The sequence below is a fragment of the Rutilus rutilus genome, assembly GCF_951802725.1.
Source record: "Rutilus rutilus genome assembly, chromosome: 7".
Lineage (NCBI taxonomy): Eukaryota > Metazoa > Chordata > Actinopteri > Cypriniformes > Leuciscidae > Rutilus > Rutilus rutilus.
Window position 1 is genome coordinate 8,682,046 of NC_140221.1, and position 16,203 is coordinate 8,698,248.

A 16,203-nucleotide genomic window follows, 5' to 3' on the forward strand; every position below is an offset into this window, starting at 1 on the left:
CCACTCTGATATGAACATAATAGCTTTTTTTTCCTTTCTATTACATAGTTTAATCTGGTTATTATCATTCTTTCCATCACTTTGCATAAATTAGATGTTAAAGCTGGTCTATAATTTGATGCTATTGAGTGGTCCTTTCCAGGCTTTGCAAATGGAATTATCACACCATGTTTCCAAGAAGTAGGGAGTTTTCCCAACTCCCAAATCTTATTAAAAAAAAAAACACTCTAAAAATAAAGTTCAGACATGCATCTTGAAGACGTTTTATCATTTCATAACATATTTCGTCTTTTTCTGAAGATGCATGTTTCACCCCTTGTAACACCTGCTTCAGTTCATACACTGTAAAATCTGTGTCCGATGCATCCAGATGGCACTTTTCGATCCAATACATAAGGATTGCATGACGGTTTGTGTAGTCAAATATGCAGCATCGCCCTCTTGTGTTTGGGGTGTATAAATAAACTTTTTTTTTAACCCTTATTAAATCTCTTTAAACAACAAACAGACATTATCACTGATAAACATAATAAACCCAAGCAGCAAACATAGAAATAGATGTTCTCAATGCTGCATTCTGATCAGAAATGTATAATAGTATTCTGACTATTAACAACAAACATTTCTTGTCATTACTGTGATTGTAAAGTGGCACATGATCCTTCAGAAATCACAATATGATTTTGTGCTCAAGAAACATTTCTTATCAATGTTTAATCAGTTTGAGAAAGAACCGTTCTTTTAACCCTAAAACTGGCCATGTGATCTGGGTGTAACATAGTTTTTGTCGTCTTTTTTGGGGCGTAAGAATGATTTTTTCATCAAATCCTTTTATCATTTATCACAGCCTGGTCTGTCTTGAGTATGCTGGTCACATGATTTGTAAAAAAAAAAAAAAAAAAAAGTGTGATTAATTAGCTATATGGATACTATGTTAATTAGTCAGCCTGACCTAAATCCAACATGGCTGCCAATGGTGCAGGACATTCAGATTTTGAGATAAGTAAATATATATTAAACTTACTTTTCTTTTGAAAAAATAAAATAAAATACTAACACTGCTAACATTAATTATGAACATTGTCTTAAGGTGCTGAAAAAGAAAATGTATAAAATGTTATTCATGTTGATATTTAGCACGGTTTGAAATATATGTTACACCTGAGTCACATTGCCACTTTTGGGTATAAAAAAGGGATTAACTTTGTATTCATTTTTGTAACAATCTTTGTATTCTGATTTCTGAGGTTGTTGTTTTTTTACAAATTATAAAATGTACAGGTTAAACTGATACAGCCTGTCTGTCTTGAGTATGCTGGTCACATGATTTGCTTCAAGTTATCTGTGATCAATTAGTCAGCCTGACCTAAATCCAAATTTTTTTACCATTTTACCAATTTTTTTTTACCATTTACTGCAAGGTCCGATTTGTCAACATTATATGAGTTGAAGTATAGGATATAATTGTTTTAAACATGCAATGGCAGTTACAGTTATAGATTTGGTCCTTTTTATATACCCTAAACAGGCAATGTGATCTGGGAGTCACAACTCATAAAATCCAAAATACATAACATTTTTCAAAAATTCTTTTGGATATGATTTACTCAAGTCCAGATGATATAAAAAAATGACATGAAATTATTTGCTTATTTTCTACTCTTGCCTGTTTAAGGACTAAACTACTATTAGTAGTTCTTTTCGTGTTAAGTAATTCCTTTTTTCAGCTGCTTTAAGGAAATAAAGAAACACAACATGGATTTGTTTATTTAATAAGGCACAATGAGTAATTTGAGGAAAATGGCACACAAAAACAAAACAATTACATAAATAAAATGAAAGAAAGAAAAGCGGGTGACATTCACAAGTTCATAAAGAAGAATAAATCATAGCAGGTCTTGCCGTCCACCCTGATGATCTCATTTTTCAGGAGTCAAAGTGGAATTACAGCTCTAACAACGCTTGAATCATATCTGTGATAGACGACATTAAGAGTGAGATCAGATCAACAGAATGCTGCTTATTTCAGCGCTCGACCCTCACCTGGATAGTTCATGCTCCTCTTCAGCAATCTGAAGGAATCTCCCGTGAGTGTGTGGATCTCGTCTCTCAGTCTCTGCCGGCCGTCCAGCGTGAGATGCCACAGACACGACTTCCTCTTGCCATCTCCAGACACCTGCTGCGGGGTCTTTTTAAAACTGTTGCTGAAACACAGATTATGTCGGATTGTGTTTTTCCACCCGTCCGGAGCGGTGATGAAAAAGGGGAAGTGCTCTCTAGAAAGACAGTAAAAGACGGGTTGACAATCACTGGAAAAAGTAAATAAAACAAATGAAGTGGTGAACAAATTGTGTGTTTGTGTGTGCGTGTGCATATATATATATATATATATACATAGTATCTGTCAAAAGTTTGGAAACATTACAATTTCTTTTGTTTTTGAAAGAATTCTTGAAATATTATAAATTATAACAACTGTTTTCTATTTGAATACATTTTAAAATGTCATTTACTTTGTCATATGATCCTTCGGTAATCATATGCGGATTTGAAAAACATTTCTTATTACGTCCACAACATTTGTGGAAATGGTGATACTTTTTCCAGGATTCTTTGACGAATAGAAAGTTCAGTGAACAGTTTTTATTAAATCTATCAAAGCTTTTATTAAATAGATGCAATTTAAATGCATCCTTGATGAATACAATTATTATTATTCTCTCTTTTTCAAATGTATTAAAATAGAAAACAACTATTTTAAATTGTAATAATATTTCACAATATTACAGTTTTACTCTATTTTTTTATTAAATAAATGCAGCCTTGGTGAGCATAAGACAAACACAATTGTAATATTTTCAAACTTTTGCCAGGTTTTCAATATGTTAGGGATGCACCGATATGAACATTTTGGCTGATACTGATAACCAATAATTATATATATATATATATACAGTGCTATGCATAAGTTTAGGCAACCATGCTAAAGTTGACTAAAAAGAGGAATAAAAAATCATATTTTGCTAATTTAACTTAATGCCTTATTTTAAAAAATTAGGAAAAATCCAACCTTTAAGGACACCAATTTTCTTTGTGAATGAATAATGTATCGTAAATAAATAAATGTTCTTCCTTAAAAAACAGGGTGCATAAGTTTGGGCACCACTATGTTAAATTCCCATAGAGGCAGGCAGATTTTTATTTTTAAGTATTTTTTTTTTTTTTTTTTTTAGGATACTATGCATCCTGATAAAGTTCCCTTGGCCTTTGGAATTTAAATAGCCCCACATCATCACATAGCCTTCACTATACCTAGAGATTGGCATGATTTTATTTCAGTTAGCCTAATAGCTAGTTTGATTTGCATTGAGAGATGATCTTATGGAAAGTACTCCATGCCAATCTCTAGGTATGGTGAAGGCTATGTGATGATGTGGGGCTATTTAAATTCCAAAGGCCAAGGGAACTTTATCAGGATGCATAGTATCCTAAAAAAAAAAAAAAAAAAAATACTTAAAAATAAAAATCTGCCTGCCTCTATGGGAATTTAACATAGTGGTGCCCAAACTTATGCACCCTGTTTTTTAAGGAAGAACATTTATTTATTTACGATACATTATTCATTCACAAAGAAAATTGGTGTCCTTAAAGGTTGGATTTTTCCTAATTTTTTAAAATAAGGCATTAAGTTAAATTTGCAAAATATGATTTTTTATTCCTCTTTTTAGTCAACTTTAGCATGGTTGCCTAAACTTATGCATAGCACTGTATATATATATATATATATATATATATATATATATATATATATATATATATATATATATATATATATATATATATATATATATATATATATATATATATATTCGAAAGCCGATAACCGATATATCGGCCGATAAATTTAAATCCAAATTTTTATATAATTTTTTGAGAGCCTGATTACGAAAACAAAAGTCATAAAAGCCATGACCCAAGCACACAATTACAATATTCTCATTACTTTTTTTTGTAGACAGACTTGTGCTGCACATGTTGCACTTAATTGCATATTTCAAGCTCTTCAAAACCATCACGGCGAACAGCGCGCATCTGAAGCGTCTCGGCTGAAGGAAATAATCCATTACCTATCGACTTTAAGATATCAGCCTAATTTTCCTATAGGGCCGATAAAGATAATATTAAAAATGAACAAATATCGGCCGATACTGATTTGGTGGCCGATATAACCAACCCCGATATAGATGTTATGCATCACCTATATACTTTTGGAGTTGGTTCAAATCCTTAACCCTATCCTTGTATAAAAGAGCATTGGGACCTGGTGAAGTTATAGATCTGCTGTACGTTGAGACTGCCGTGTCGGCTGCTGCTGAGAGCCATGGCGATGAGGATGCAGTAGTTCACAGGAGGCCGAGGCCATCCGCCACTCTTCAGGTTCAGGCTGTCCTGCAGTGCTCTCTGAAGCCTTCTGTTCTGAGTCAGACCCAGTTTGCGAGGGGACGCTTTAGGAGTCCTCCCCTTCCGAGCACCCTTCACCTTACGACAAACAGGCACGTCTACAGAGGAAGCGTCATCTTCATCGGTCAACTGGGACAAGGTGGAAACGGTCAGGTTATCAAGTATATTAACATAGCAAACAAAGCGTGTAATGCTGTTTTACTCATACCTGATACTCGCTGGAGAGGGAGGTGTCGTGTATTGACTCATTCAGGCAGGTCTCATCAGGCAGGATCACTCGACGCACACTTTTCTCCTGAGGTGTGGTGGTTCTTGGCGTCGTTGACAGCGCTGTTAGTTTTGGTGGTGTTGGGGCTTTTGGGTAATTAATAGGGTATTTTATGGGGCAGGCTAAACTGGGATTCACCATCAACCACAGATTAGGTTGTATTTCGGGCTCTTTAAAAGACGGAAACAATTATGTTTGAAGGGCACAGTGACAAGACTTTTGAAGAAAGTTGAAGAGTTGAGAAAAAAAAAAAACCTTAAAGGAATGTACACACGATTCTTATCAGAATGCCTTTCATAATTTGGAACCAATCCGAAAGGAGCCTCAATTAAGTATTTTCAGAGACTCAAACACTATTCTACAGGATAATCTGGAATTTTTACCCCTGTAATTTAAAGCAATCCGCACTGATGTTTCTTAAAATATGTCTGTGCCATTGTTTTGTCTCAAGATGCACACCAATGCGTTTTTCTAAGGGACATTTATAAAAGCTACTTAACCCCTTAACGCCTAGTGTCATAAATATGCGACAGACCGTTTGACTCAATCATCCAGCCGAGATAGCGTCTGCATTCCCCCAATGCCGGTTAGTGCATATTCGCTACGGACCTAGGAACCTTCGACAAGCACTTGTTTCTAGTGGGATCGCAAAGTGACATACTTATTCCCTGTTTACGCACGAGGATTACTCCGGTCGCAAATTTATGGATATGAGTCGGGAAAGTTTGATCCTGAGGTGTATATAAGGTAAGTTGTGCTAAGATAAAAAATACTCACCTGTTTATTGTGTGCTTATACACTCGACGTAATGAGGTGAAATATGTGTGAAAAGTATTTTTGAAGTTATTGTAATATTTAGCTTTGTAGCATATTAGCGACAGTAGGCCATAAGCCTAATGCTGACCGCTAACCAGCGCTATATAGAAATATATAAAAAAACGCTTTTCGTGACGGCTTATCTAGGTAATCCTTTGTATTTTGCTTATTTATTTTCAATAGTCTGTACACAGACACAATGCTGGGATATGAATACAAAAGCTATTTATTTTTATGCAGATCCGAATGAAACCTTCCGTGTTTTACGGCAAGCGCGTAAAAGCGCAAACTCACGTCAGGGCTCCCCCAGAGGAAAGTGAGGATAGTTGTCTCAGCGATAGTGCAGACAGCGATGAGGAATATGTTCCAAAGCCAGGTGATGAAGAGAGCTACAGTGAGAGCGACTGGAGCAGCAGTGATGAGGAAAATGTTGTCAAGTCAGGTGAATCAGGATTGAAAATTAGCACCAGCACCAGCCAAATGCTGGTTAATTTTTATGTTGGCTGGTACTAGATTTTAGACTGAATATGCTGATTTCCTATTGAATAGCTAGTGAATTTCGCCAGTTTATCCATAGATTATCCAAAGATTTTCATATTTCTAAAAGTTAATTTTGACCCCTGCAGGTGTGAGGAGCAGCCGCACTGAGGAGGAGGTTGATAGCACCAGTGCCCAAGCTGCAAGAAAGACACAAAAGAGACGAAACAAAGACAAAGTGGTGTGGAAGACGGTGAAACAGACTCAGAGCTCTGCAAAAAAAGTGCCAGTGTGGCAAGGTGCTCTGCCAGACAGTGACACAATCAGACAGCCTGTTGATTATTTCAGACAGTTTTTTGACACTGAACTTTTGGATCTTATTGTCAATCAGAGCAATCTGTACAGCACACAAGAAAATCCAAACCATGCCTTGAAATTAGATCGGAAAGAATTGGAGCAGTTCATTGGAACTGTTCTGTACATGAGTATTATCCGCTTACCTCGCTCTAGGATCTACTGGTCTAATGCATGTCGTATAGAGCAGGTGGCTGATGTGATGCCTCGTGATAGGTGGGAAGAAATTAAACATTCCCTTCATTTGAATGACAACTCGGCACCCAACAACAGTGACCGGCTGTTCAAAATTAGGCCACTAATTGATTCCCTGCTTCCAAAATTCCAAGCTCTGCCTCAAGATCAGATGCTGTCAATTGACGAACAAATGGTGCCATTCAAAGGCAGATCTGTTCTAAAACAGTACATCCCCAAAAAGCCGTACAAATGGGGATACAAAATCTTTGTTTTGTGTGACACAAAAGGCCTGGTGCACTCATTTGAGGTTTATGCAGGGAAATCTGATCCTCCACCAGGTTCACAAGACATAGGGGCAAGCGGGAACGTCGTGCTGAAACTTGTACAAGTTATTGAAGGCTCTGTCAACCACCTTCTGTACTTTGATAATTGGTTTTCCTCGCTCGATTTGTTTGTAGCTCTTGCAAACAGGGGGATACCAGCCCTTGCCACTGTGCGGCAAAATCGCCTGCGAGGCTGCAGTTTCAGCGGAGACGAAAAGCTCAAAAAGAAAGGAAGAGGGACATATGAGGAGCAACAGGCTGTTGTTGACCGTGTGGAGGTTAGGGCTGTCAAATGGTTTGACAACAGAGGGGTGATTGTAGCCAGCACTTTTGCAAGTGCCCAGCCTGTTTCCTTCATAGAGAGGTGGGACAGAAAGCAAAGGAAGAAAGTGTCTGTGGAATGTCCTAGCATCATCACCCTCTATAACAAATTCATGGGTGGTGTTGATGCACTTGATGCCCTAATCGCCTACTACCGCATCCACATCAGATCTAAGAAGTACTACCACCGATTCTTCTTTCACTTCGTGGACATGGTGGTTGTCAACGGCTGGTTGCTCTATCGGCGTGATTGTGACAATATGAATGTTCCACGGAAGAAGCAGAAGGACTTGCTGGCTTTCAAGCTTTCCATTGCACAGGCCCTTTGCATGCAAGGCAAAGATCTGTCAGCCAAAAAGAGGGGGCGGCCTTCGTCTGACGTGGAGCGAGAGTTCAAAAAGAAGCGCAGGGGACCAACTAAGGCTATTCCCACACAAGATGTCCGTGTTGATGCTGTGGGTCACTGGCCGCAAATCGACAGTGTGCGGCAACGCTGCAAATTCCCTACGTGCACGGGCCACACTTACTTCAAGTGTACAAAATGTGATGTTCACTTGTGCCTAAACAAGCACAAAAACTGCTTCTGTGCATTCCACGAGTGAGAAAAACATAGTTGTGTTACATTGTTGTGCATGCCTGAGTGTGTGTATGTATGTATGCATGTGTGTCCATGTGTGCGTGAATGCGTGCATGTGTCTGTTTGTATGTATGCATGTGTGTGTGTGCATGAGTAAATGTGTGTGTATGTATGTATGCATGTGTGTCCACGTGTGCGTGAATGCGTGTGTGTGCGTGTGTGTGTGTGTGTGTGTGTGTGTGGAGGTTAACCCTGGGGCTACCCAAGAGGTGTTTCACGGCCCCTGCTCCTTAAATAATTAAAGAGTGGAGTAGCATTGTTATGTTACATTGTTACATTGTTATAGTACAAAGAACTGCTTCTGTGCATTCCCTCTCATTCTTTCAGGTTCAGCAACATACATTTGAAAACTTAATTTACAATTCAAATCAATCTACAATTCAAATGAATGCAATGTTTCCTATAGCCTTAACAGTAACGTTTGTGTATATTGTGTTGGTGACATGAAAGTGGTCATAATTCTTTTTGAATACCTGCTGTTGCAGATTTATATAAATAAGTAAAAAAGGGTGAATGAATAAAAAAATGTCACTGTTATTTTACTGTGTTTTTGTTATCTTATTATTGACCATTATGCCTGCTGTTGCAAATTTGCAACATACCAAATTGACCCCAAATTGACCATTATGCCTGTTGTCGCAAATTTGCAACATACCAAAATTTCTGTTTATTTGTTGTGCAAAAGTGAAATTGATAATCTCAACATTATTTACCATCTACTAAAAGGCAAAAACACACATAAAACATTTTTTTATATACAGCTATATAAATTCAGGCGTTAAGGGGTTAAATGCCTTAATTGAACTAAGGCCTAATCCTGGTTTAGTTTAAGCCCTGTCTGTGAAACCTGGGGCCAGTTGCATAAACTTAGCCATTATGTTAAGACAGTGTCTTAAGATCTATTACCCACTAGTTAGTCAAGGGATGGTTAGTATACTTTTCGGTATCAAATTAGGCCCATGCACATTTTAATGTAACTGACTTAAAGACAGTTTTAAAGAAAAAAATTGATGACTAACTTCCTTGTAAAACTAGTCCAAGTGGTTTATGCAACCAGCCCAGGCTTTAGAGTCTTAATGGTGTACTATTTAGCAGTAATCCTACTTGTTTAAATGAAATAATATATTGCTATTGGGCAGGGGAAAAAACTGCCAACTGTCAAAGTAAGAATGCTAATTTCCAGATAATATTTGGATAAATTAAATATTATAAAAATAAACATGAAAATACATTTTATAAAATAAACTTGAAATGACATTTTAAATAAATACATAAACTTAAAATAAATATGAAATAAATAAATAAAATATATTTTAAATAAATTAATAAACTTGAAATGAAAAAAACACACAAAAAAAAACACAAAATGAAATTAAATATTATAAAAATAACCTTGAAATGACATTTAATAAAATAAACTTCAAAATACATTTTAAATAAATAGCCTACATAAACTTGAAATGTCATTCTAAATAAATCAAATAAACCTCTCATAGACTGGGAGATCTGTGTTTTGTTCCTATAAATGGTCTAGTAGGAGATTATATTATTGGTGATGTGACGGATGAACACACACCTCTGGCGCTGAGCGGGAGCTGGAAACTCCTGTGAGCTGCTACTGGTGTTACTGGTAATGATCTTCTGGAGATTCTGGCGTAGTGCCACTGCGCCAAATACTGGTCAGTCCGCTTGTCATCTGCCAAACCACGACACTTCAGTGATACTCAACAAACGGCCCTGTTTCGCAGACTCGAGTGAATTACTCACTGAAATTATATTACCGTGGTAAAACTGATCAGTCGTCGTCGTTAACTTGATTTCTTCGTTCATGTCCCAGTCATGTAAGCCGCTGGTTAAATGAAGGTCGAGAATTCTGCTTTTGGATTGAAGCTGTAAATACATTTTGTCGATGAGTTTAGAACAGCCAGCAAAACGAGTGTAAATAAAGCCCAGTAGGCTATCTTTTTTTATTCAAATAAATGTGTCGTTGTATCAATTAAGACTTCAACTGTGGCGATATCGTTCATTATAACAGGTGGGAATCATTAAGCTTATTAGGAATCAAGAGTGTTCAACAAGTTTCCATTGATCACTGGCGCCAGTTGTCATTCTAAAATCAGTTCGTCACTTCGTCTTTTATGCGCATACATTTTGACTACAAAAACGGTGTTAAACATTTCAGCACTGGGTTTGTTGACCAGGAAGAGATTACCTACAGTTCATTCAGCTTAACGCATGTTCACGTTTTGTGACAACATGCCCCGCTGTATTTATTGACACTGGTTTGAGTGGAATGCCATTATTTGAAATCTAATATATATATATATATATATATATATATATATATATATATATATATATATATATATTCCACAACATAAGTGATAAATGAGCTTGGCCTATATAAAACTAGAAACATGCCTATAAAACGTGGCAACTTGTGCTAACCTAATAATTCTGAAAAATACACCTCTCTTGAGAAGGTCCAAAAAAAAAAAAAAAAAAAACCTACACACATAAAACCATGTATTTAAGGAACAACATTTATTTGAAAAGCAATAAACCATTCAGTTTGAAATGATTGATAAATATAGTACTTTTGTGTAATTCCCTTTTACATCCAACACAATAGGTATACTGTTACTTAATATAGACTGACATTTTCTAAAGGTATCGAAAATGCGTTTGAATTATTTTTGAAGTTAAATAGATTTCATGAAGTGTTACTGAAGTGAATCACATTGAGCTCAGCCTGAAAAGAACACACTAATAATGAGTCCAGCCACAAGGGCCACCATAGCCAAAGACAGAATGACGGTGATGACCACCATGGCTCCACTGCGCGCGGGGAGACCACTGTTTATCTCTTGATAATCAATGACTGGAAAAAAAGATAAGAAAAACAAACAGACCTGATTACATAGTCATCTCACAATACAAGCTGGGGATTTATTCTTTACATTTTTTGATATGATAAAAGATATATCATGATAAAATTGGTACATGTATAATTTATTACAAGCAGCTTCACAGAAATCACAGAAAGTCTATTACCGGTGGTAGTTGTATCAGTCAAGACTGCGCTGGTCTCATTATCAATTTTGTACGTCATGCTGAAAGATAAAGACATTTATAATGAGATTTGATTTGCTTTGTGATGGTAATACACAGATACACGTTGGGTTTTCATGTTTTATGGGGAAATTCCAATACTGTACAAACTGTATAGTCTATCCCTTTATGCTAACCCTACTCATAAACCTTCCCATCACAGAAAACTTTCTGCATTTTTACATTTTTCCTCTTGGGGACCAGAACATTTCCCCACAAGGACAAGAATTCCAGATATTGCCATATTTGTGAGGACATATTGTCCCCAAAAGTGTACCTGAACCCATTTTTTTTCTTTTGTCAAATCAAAAAGTCACCTTCATTTATATTGTTAATATAGATTGGTTTAAAGCAGCTTTACAGTGATAATAGAAAATTAAAGTAACAGAGATTGTTTTGGCTTTACAGCAGCTCTAGAATAAAGTTATTGTCCAGCTAAAGTTAGTTTTTGATTGATTCACTTCCGTCGCAAATATCATTAGTTATTAACTTAGGGACTGCTTACACAACACTGTTTTAATTGAAAAGAGAAAACTTTTAATGTGTTCTGGCCGTTCATTTGGAACAGTCATTTGGAACAGTCATTTGGAACAGCACGACAACAGTGTTTGGTGGTTCAAGAACGCAAACTTTGAAATAGGTTCCAAGGTGCAAGTTTTGAAAAATTTAGAAAAACTTTATCTTCGTGTAAACTTCAAAAACTTGAATCTGTGCGTGCATGCATATTATGTGTTTAGTCTATAGGTATGTGCATTTGAATATATATGTGGGTTGGCGAGTAGCCTATTTTATAAAAGTGATCTCACCAAATTACTTGTCTGGCCTGCATAATACAGAATTAGTTGCTTCTGCGTATCCATGCGAACTGGAATAATTTTGACAATGTTTTATCTGTACAGAGGTAAAGGGAAGGAAGGAGGCATTTACAGGGGAGAGACTAGATGACACTTCAGGACTGCGTTGTCGTCGTGTCCAGACGCAGGTCCTTCATCAGATCTGAATACGGCCTGGATTTGGCAGACTGCGGTAAACCTCAGGATAAACAGACGCCACTCTTCTTATGATATAATGAGTACATCAGGATTTATGGGAAGTGTTCCCGGTTCCGGCTGACCTAGTTTATGCAGCCTAACATTGAATTATAGAAGTTGATAATGTGTTATTTATATGGTAGGTTAAAGAGATGTGCTTTACTCTGATTTACTCTAGTGTGTCTGCTTCCCGGACAATGTTAGGAAGACTGTTCCAAAGTTTTGGTGCAAAATAGGAAAAGGATCTACCACCAGCAGTCGATTTTGATATTCTAGGTATTATTAACTGGTCAGAATTTTGAGATCACAATAGACGTGAAGGTCTATAATGCGTTAAGAGCTCGCTCAAGTACTGGGGAGCCATTTAGTGCTTTGTAAGTAATCAGCTATATTTTAAAATGTATATGATGTTTAATAGGGAGCCAATGCAGTGTTGACAGAACTGGGCTAATATGGTCTTACTTCCTGGTTCTAGTAAGAACTCTAGCTGCTGTGTTTTGGACCAGCTGTAGTTTGTTTATTAAGCGTGCAGGGCAACCACCCATAAGAGCGTTACAATAGGTCATGAACGCATGAACTAATTGTTCCGCATTTGTCATTTAGAGCATATGTCGTAATTTAGATATATTTTTTAAATGGAAGAATGCGGTTTTACAGATGCTAGAAACGTGGCTTTCAAATGAAAGACTGGTATCAAAGAGCACACCAAGGTTCCTGACCGACGACGAAGACTTGACAGAGCAGCCATTTGTTAGACAGTTTTCTAGGTTATTACGTGCAGAGGTTTTTGGTCCAATAATTAGAATCTCTGTTTTTTCAGATAACATAATATTTGGAGTTTCTGTTGGTTAAACAAATCTCTTTGTATTAACTCGAATTTTAGTATTAATGAAGCAACCAGGTTTCTTTAAGTTAAACCATCACATCATTTTTATAGTTTGTGGGGTTTTATAACATTTGACTATTTACTGTAAAAATGATTTGTTGAAGCACACAAGCCTGTTGACATTATTAGATTTAAAGTAAAAGCTTATATATATCAGCCAAGCCTGTACACACACACACACACACACACACATACTTGTAAGTTGTTCCACTTTTTAGGCCTTTCAGAAGGTACCCTGGCAGACTGACAGGACAAGATGGAACCTTGAAAGTCTCTGTTTCTGCAAGACACACAAGTCATAATGCTTACTCTTCAGACAATGTCATGTAAACCAAATTCTGGATGAAAGCGATGCATACTGTTTTCAGTGCTGGGCAGTTCTATGTACAGCAGTTCAGCAGACTTGTTTCCATAAGTAGAGCAGTCAGGCAGTTTCAGTAGAAACGAGTTTGGGAATCTGCCCGCCAGCACCCCGTCTGTTTCAGAACTCAGCACTTTAATAGGGATTTCTAAAAAGCAAATAATAATCAAAGCCTTTGAATAAACACTTACTAAATGTATTTAAACACTTACTGGCAACAAATATTAAGCAACAGTAGTTTGTAGTGGTAATGTGAAGCTATAAAAAGTTATTATTTTTACCTGCAAAGTTTAGGGGACACAACGCCCCCAGGATGAAGAGCACAGTCAGCATATTGTCCTGTAGAGTTCAGGTGTGTGCACGACTCACAATGCTCTGGATAAAACTGTGGGATGGGAAATAAAAGGATAACAGTATATGGCTGAAAACCAGACAAGCAGGGCTGAACAGTATGATTGAGCCAATCAGTAACCACAGAGAACAGGTCTGTCCAGGTGTGTATAAAATAACAGCCCTTCCCTTCGATACACCTTAGGGAGGCCTTCAATCTGGAAGGCATGTTCTAACTGACACCATAAATCCTTTATTATATTGACTAGTTGAGGGACGATGACTAATATTCATTACGTCATGTTTTTCCAAACCCGTATGACTTTCTTTGTTATGTAGAACACAAAATGATGAATCTTCAAGCTTCGAAAGTACCATAAAAGTGGTCCATACAACCAGTGCACTATATTCCACATCACCTTCTGAAGTCATACGATAGCTTTGTGGAACAAACAGACCAAAATATTTATTTATTACTATTGCAAGCATGGCTTCTTGTGAAATCAATATTGATTCTTAAGAACATTTAATCTCTCTATTGCCTAATCGTTCTGTCATTTAAAGTCACCATGACATTAAAATGGATAATTCTTATTTTTTATGGAATGTTGCAGTATTTATTATAAATGATTTTTCCATTGTTATGAATTATTTTAATTGAAAAAAAGAAAAAGAAAAAAAAGATACCTGCTGTGACCATGGCGGAGCCGGCAGTTCAGGTACCTTAAGGCGGGCATACACTGTGCGATGTCTGTGCGATTTCAGCAAGGAACCTACTCACACTGAACGAGTAGATCGCATGCGATGTAAAGCCAAAGCTCAGGATTTATGTGCTCACACTGTACGGTCCGAACGTCGAGCTGCGACTTGACTGCTCACACTACGTGTGAAATATGCGCGAATCAGCGCGATAGATCCTCGTGCCGGGTTGCGCCTATGGACGATATCAGCCTATCCAGAGATATTGTCAAAACAAGCATCAGCTATCAATATCAAGAAGATTTAGCATTTCCAATTTATATATTAAATTATTAGTAGACTAGTAGGCCTATTATTGTATTATTATTATTATTATTATTATTAGGGAAGGCTACTTTTATTATTAAAGTGATAGGCTATTATAATTAAATTGCCACGCAACAATTTCATAGCGCATCACCGCATAACCAACGCGCTGTGAGGATAATAAAATATTACATAGAAGCTTACTTCTCCTCATTGAAAATTGTCTAAAACATTTAGGACGATTACAATGAATTATATACATATAATTAATTATTAACAGTCTATGTCCGACCACTGCAATAATTCATCAATGAAAATTAAAAACAGCTTTATTTCAAAAACATTTTTTAACAATAAAAGAGGCAAAGTGTAGGCTACATCGCAGGTGGCTTGGAAGAAGTGGGTAATGGTTAATCCATTTTGCAACACGAACTGGAGGTAAGCAACAGTTATTTGTAGCTTTGAACTACAGAACTTAAATAGGCCTATCTCCCTTTACTTTCTTTTTTTTTTTTTTTTTTTTTTTTTTTTGTTGTTGTTGTTGTTGTTGTTGCTGCAGATGAAACTTCTGTTTTCGCGCAGGCGCAGTGAGGGAAAAAACACTGCGTTTAGGGCAATCGGTTCGTAGCTCTGCTTCAACTGTGCGATATAGTCACGAGGAGCGACCAAAATTTCTAACATGCCAGAAATTCATCCGACCATCCGATTGCCGGTCGTGAGAGGTTAATCACCTCTCGTTTCCCCCTGTACACTGCACGACAAACGACGCACGACAAAGCTGAAAATCGGCCCGACCCGAAAAAGAGTCGCACGAGTCAGAATTCGGCTCAAAATCGGACGAAAATCGCACAGTGTATGCCCGCCTTAAGGAGGATCATTGTTTAGTAGCATTCTGTTCTTTGGGAAACCCAGGTGAAGTCATTGACTTTTGTTTTGTTAAAAAATTATGGCAAAAATCATTCAGTTATGATAACAAATATTTAATAACTTTATATTTCATAATTTAGACTTTTTATGTTATAATTTTGTCAACATAATTTCAAAAACATCTTAAAAGCAAACACATTCTCCCCACCTTCTCTCTGATCTTGGAGGCAGAAGTCTCCAAACTCTTCCTTTCCAATCACCCTACTACCTGTCCGCTTGATCCTATCCCAACTCATCTCCTTCAAGCCATTTCTTCCTCAGTTGTACCCGCACTTACTCACATCATCAACACCTCTCCCCACTCTGGTACCTTTCCCACAGCATTTAAGCAGGCTCGGATAACCCCACTGCTTAAGAAACCCACTCTAAACCCAGTACTTTTAGAAAATTACAGACTGGTATCCCTTCTTCCATTCATTGCTAAAACACTTGAACGAGTTGTGTTCTACAAAGTCTCTACATTCCACAAAACAATCTCCTGGACAACAACCAGTATGGACTCAAAAGCGGCCACTCAACTGAGACGGCCCTGATCTCATTATTGAAGCTCTGAGACTGGCAAGAGCAGCTTCCAAACCCTCAGTACTCATCTTGCTGGATCTGTCTGCTGCTTTTGACACAGTTAACTACCAGATCCTCCTGTCACTCCTCATGACGAAGGGCACCCCAGGAACCACACTCCAATGTTCTCAGGTAGGTCCTTCAGGGTGTCATGGAA

At 37.2% G+C, this 16,203-nt stretch overlaps 2 protein-coding genes across 2 annotated transcripts; both read right to left on the bottom strand.

Moving 5' to 3' along the window:
- Positions 1-1,730: 1,730 nt before the first annotated feature.
- foxr1 (forkhead box R1) lies at positions 1,731-9,976 on the bottom strand. Its single transcript, XM_084412791.1, has 6 exons — positions 9,616-9,976; positions 9,411-9,530; positions 4,670-4,899; positions 4,322-4,590; positions 2,044-2,276; positions 1,731-1,973 (listed from the first exon to the last, which is right to left on the bottom strand). The coding sequence occupies exons 1-6, from the start codon at positions 9,734-9,736 to the stop codon at positions 1,945-1,947; spliced, it is 1,002 nt and encodes a 333-aa protein (XP_084268917.1). The 5' UTR covers positions 9,737-9,976; the 3' UTR covers positions 1,731-1,944.
- A 380-nt stretch (positions 9,977-10,356) lies between these two features.
- On the bottom strand, positions 10,357-13,610 carry upk2 (uroplakin 2). The gene is made up of 5 exons (XM_084414279.1): positions 13,505-13,610; positions 13,222-13,371; positions 13,058-13,142; positions 10,889-10,947; positions 10,357-10,715 (listed from the first exon to the last, which is right to left on the bottom strand). Exons 1-5 carry the CDS (start codon positions 13,554-13,556, stop codon positions 10,582-10,584), a joined length of 480 nt encoding a protein of 159 aa, XP_084270405.1. The 5' UTR covers positions 13,557-13,610; the 3' UTR covers positions 10,357-10,581.
- Positions 13,611-16,203: the final 2,593 nt, after the last annotated feature.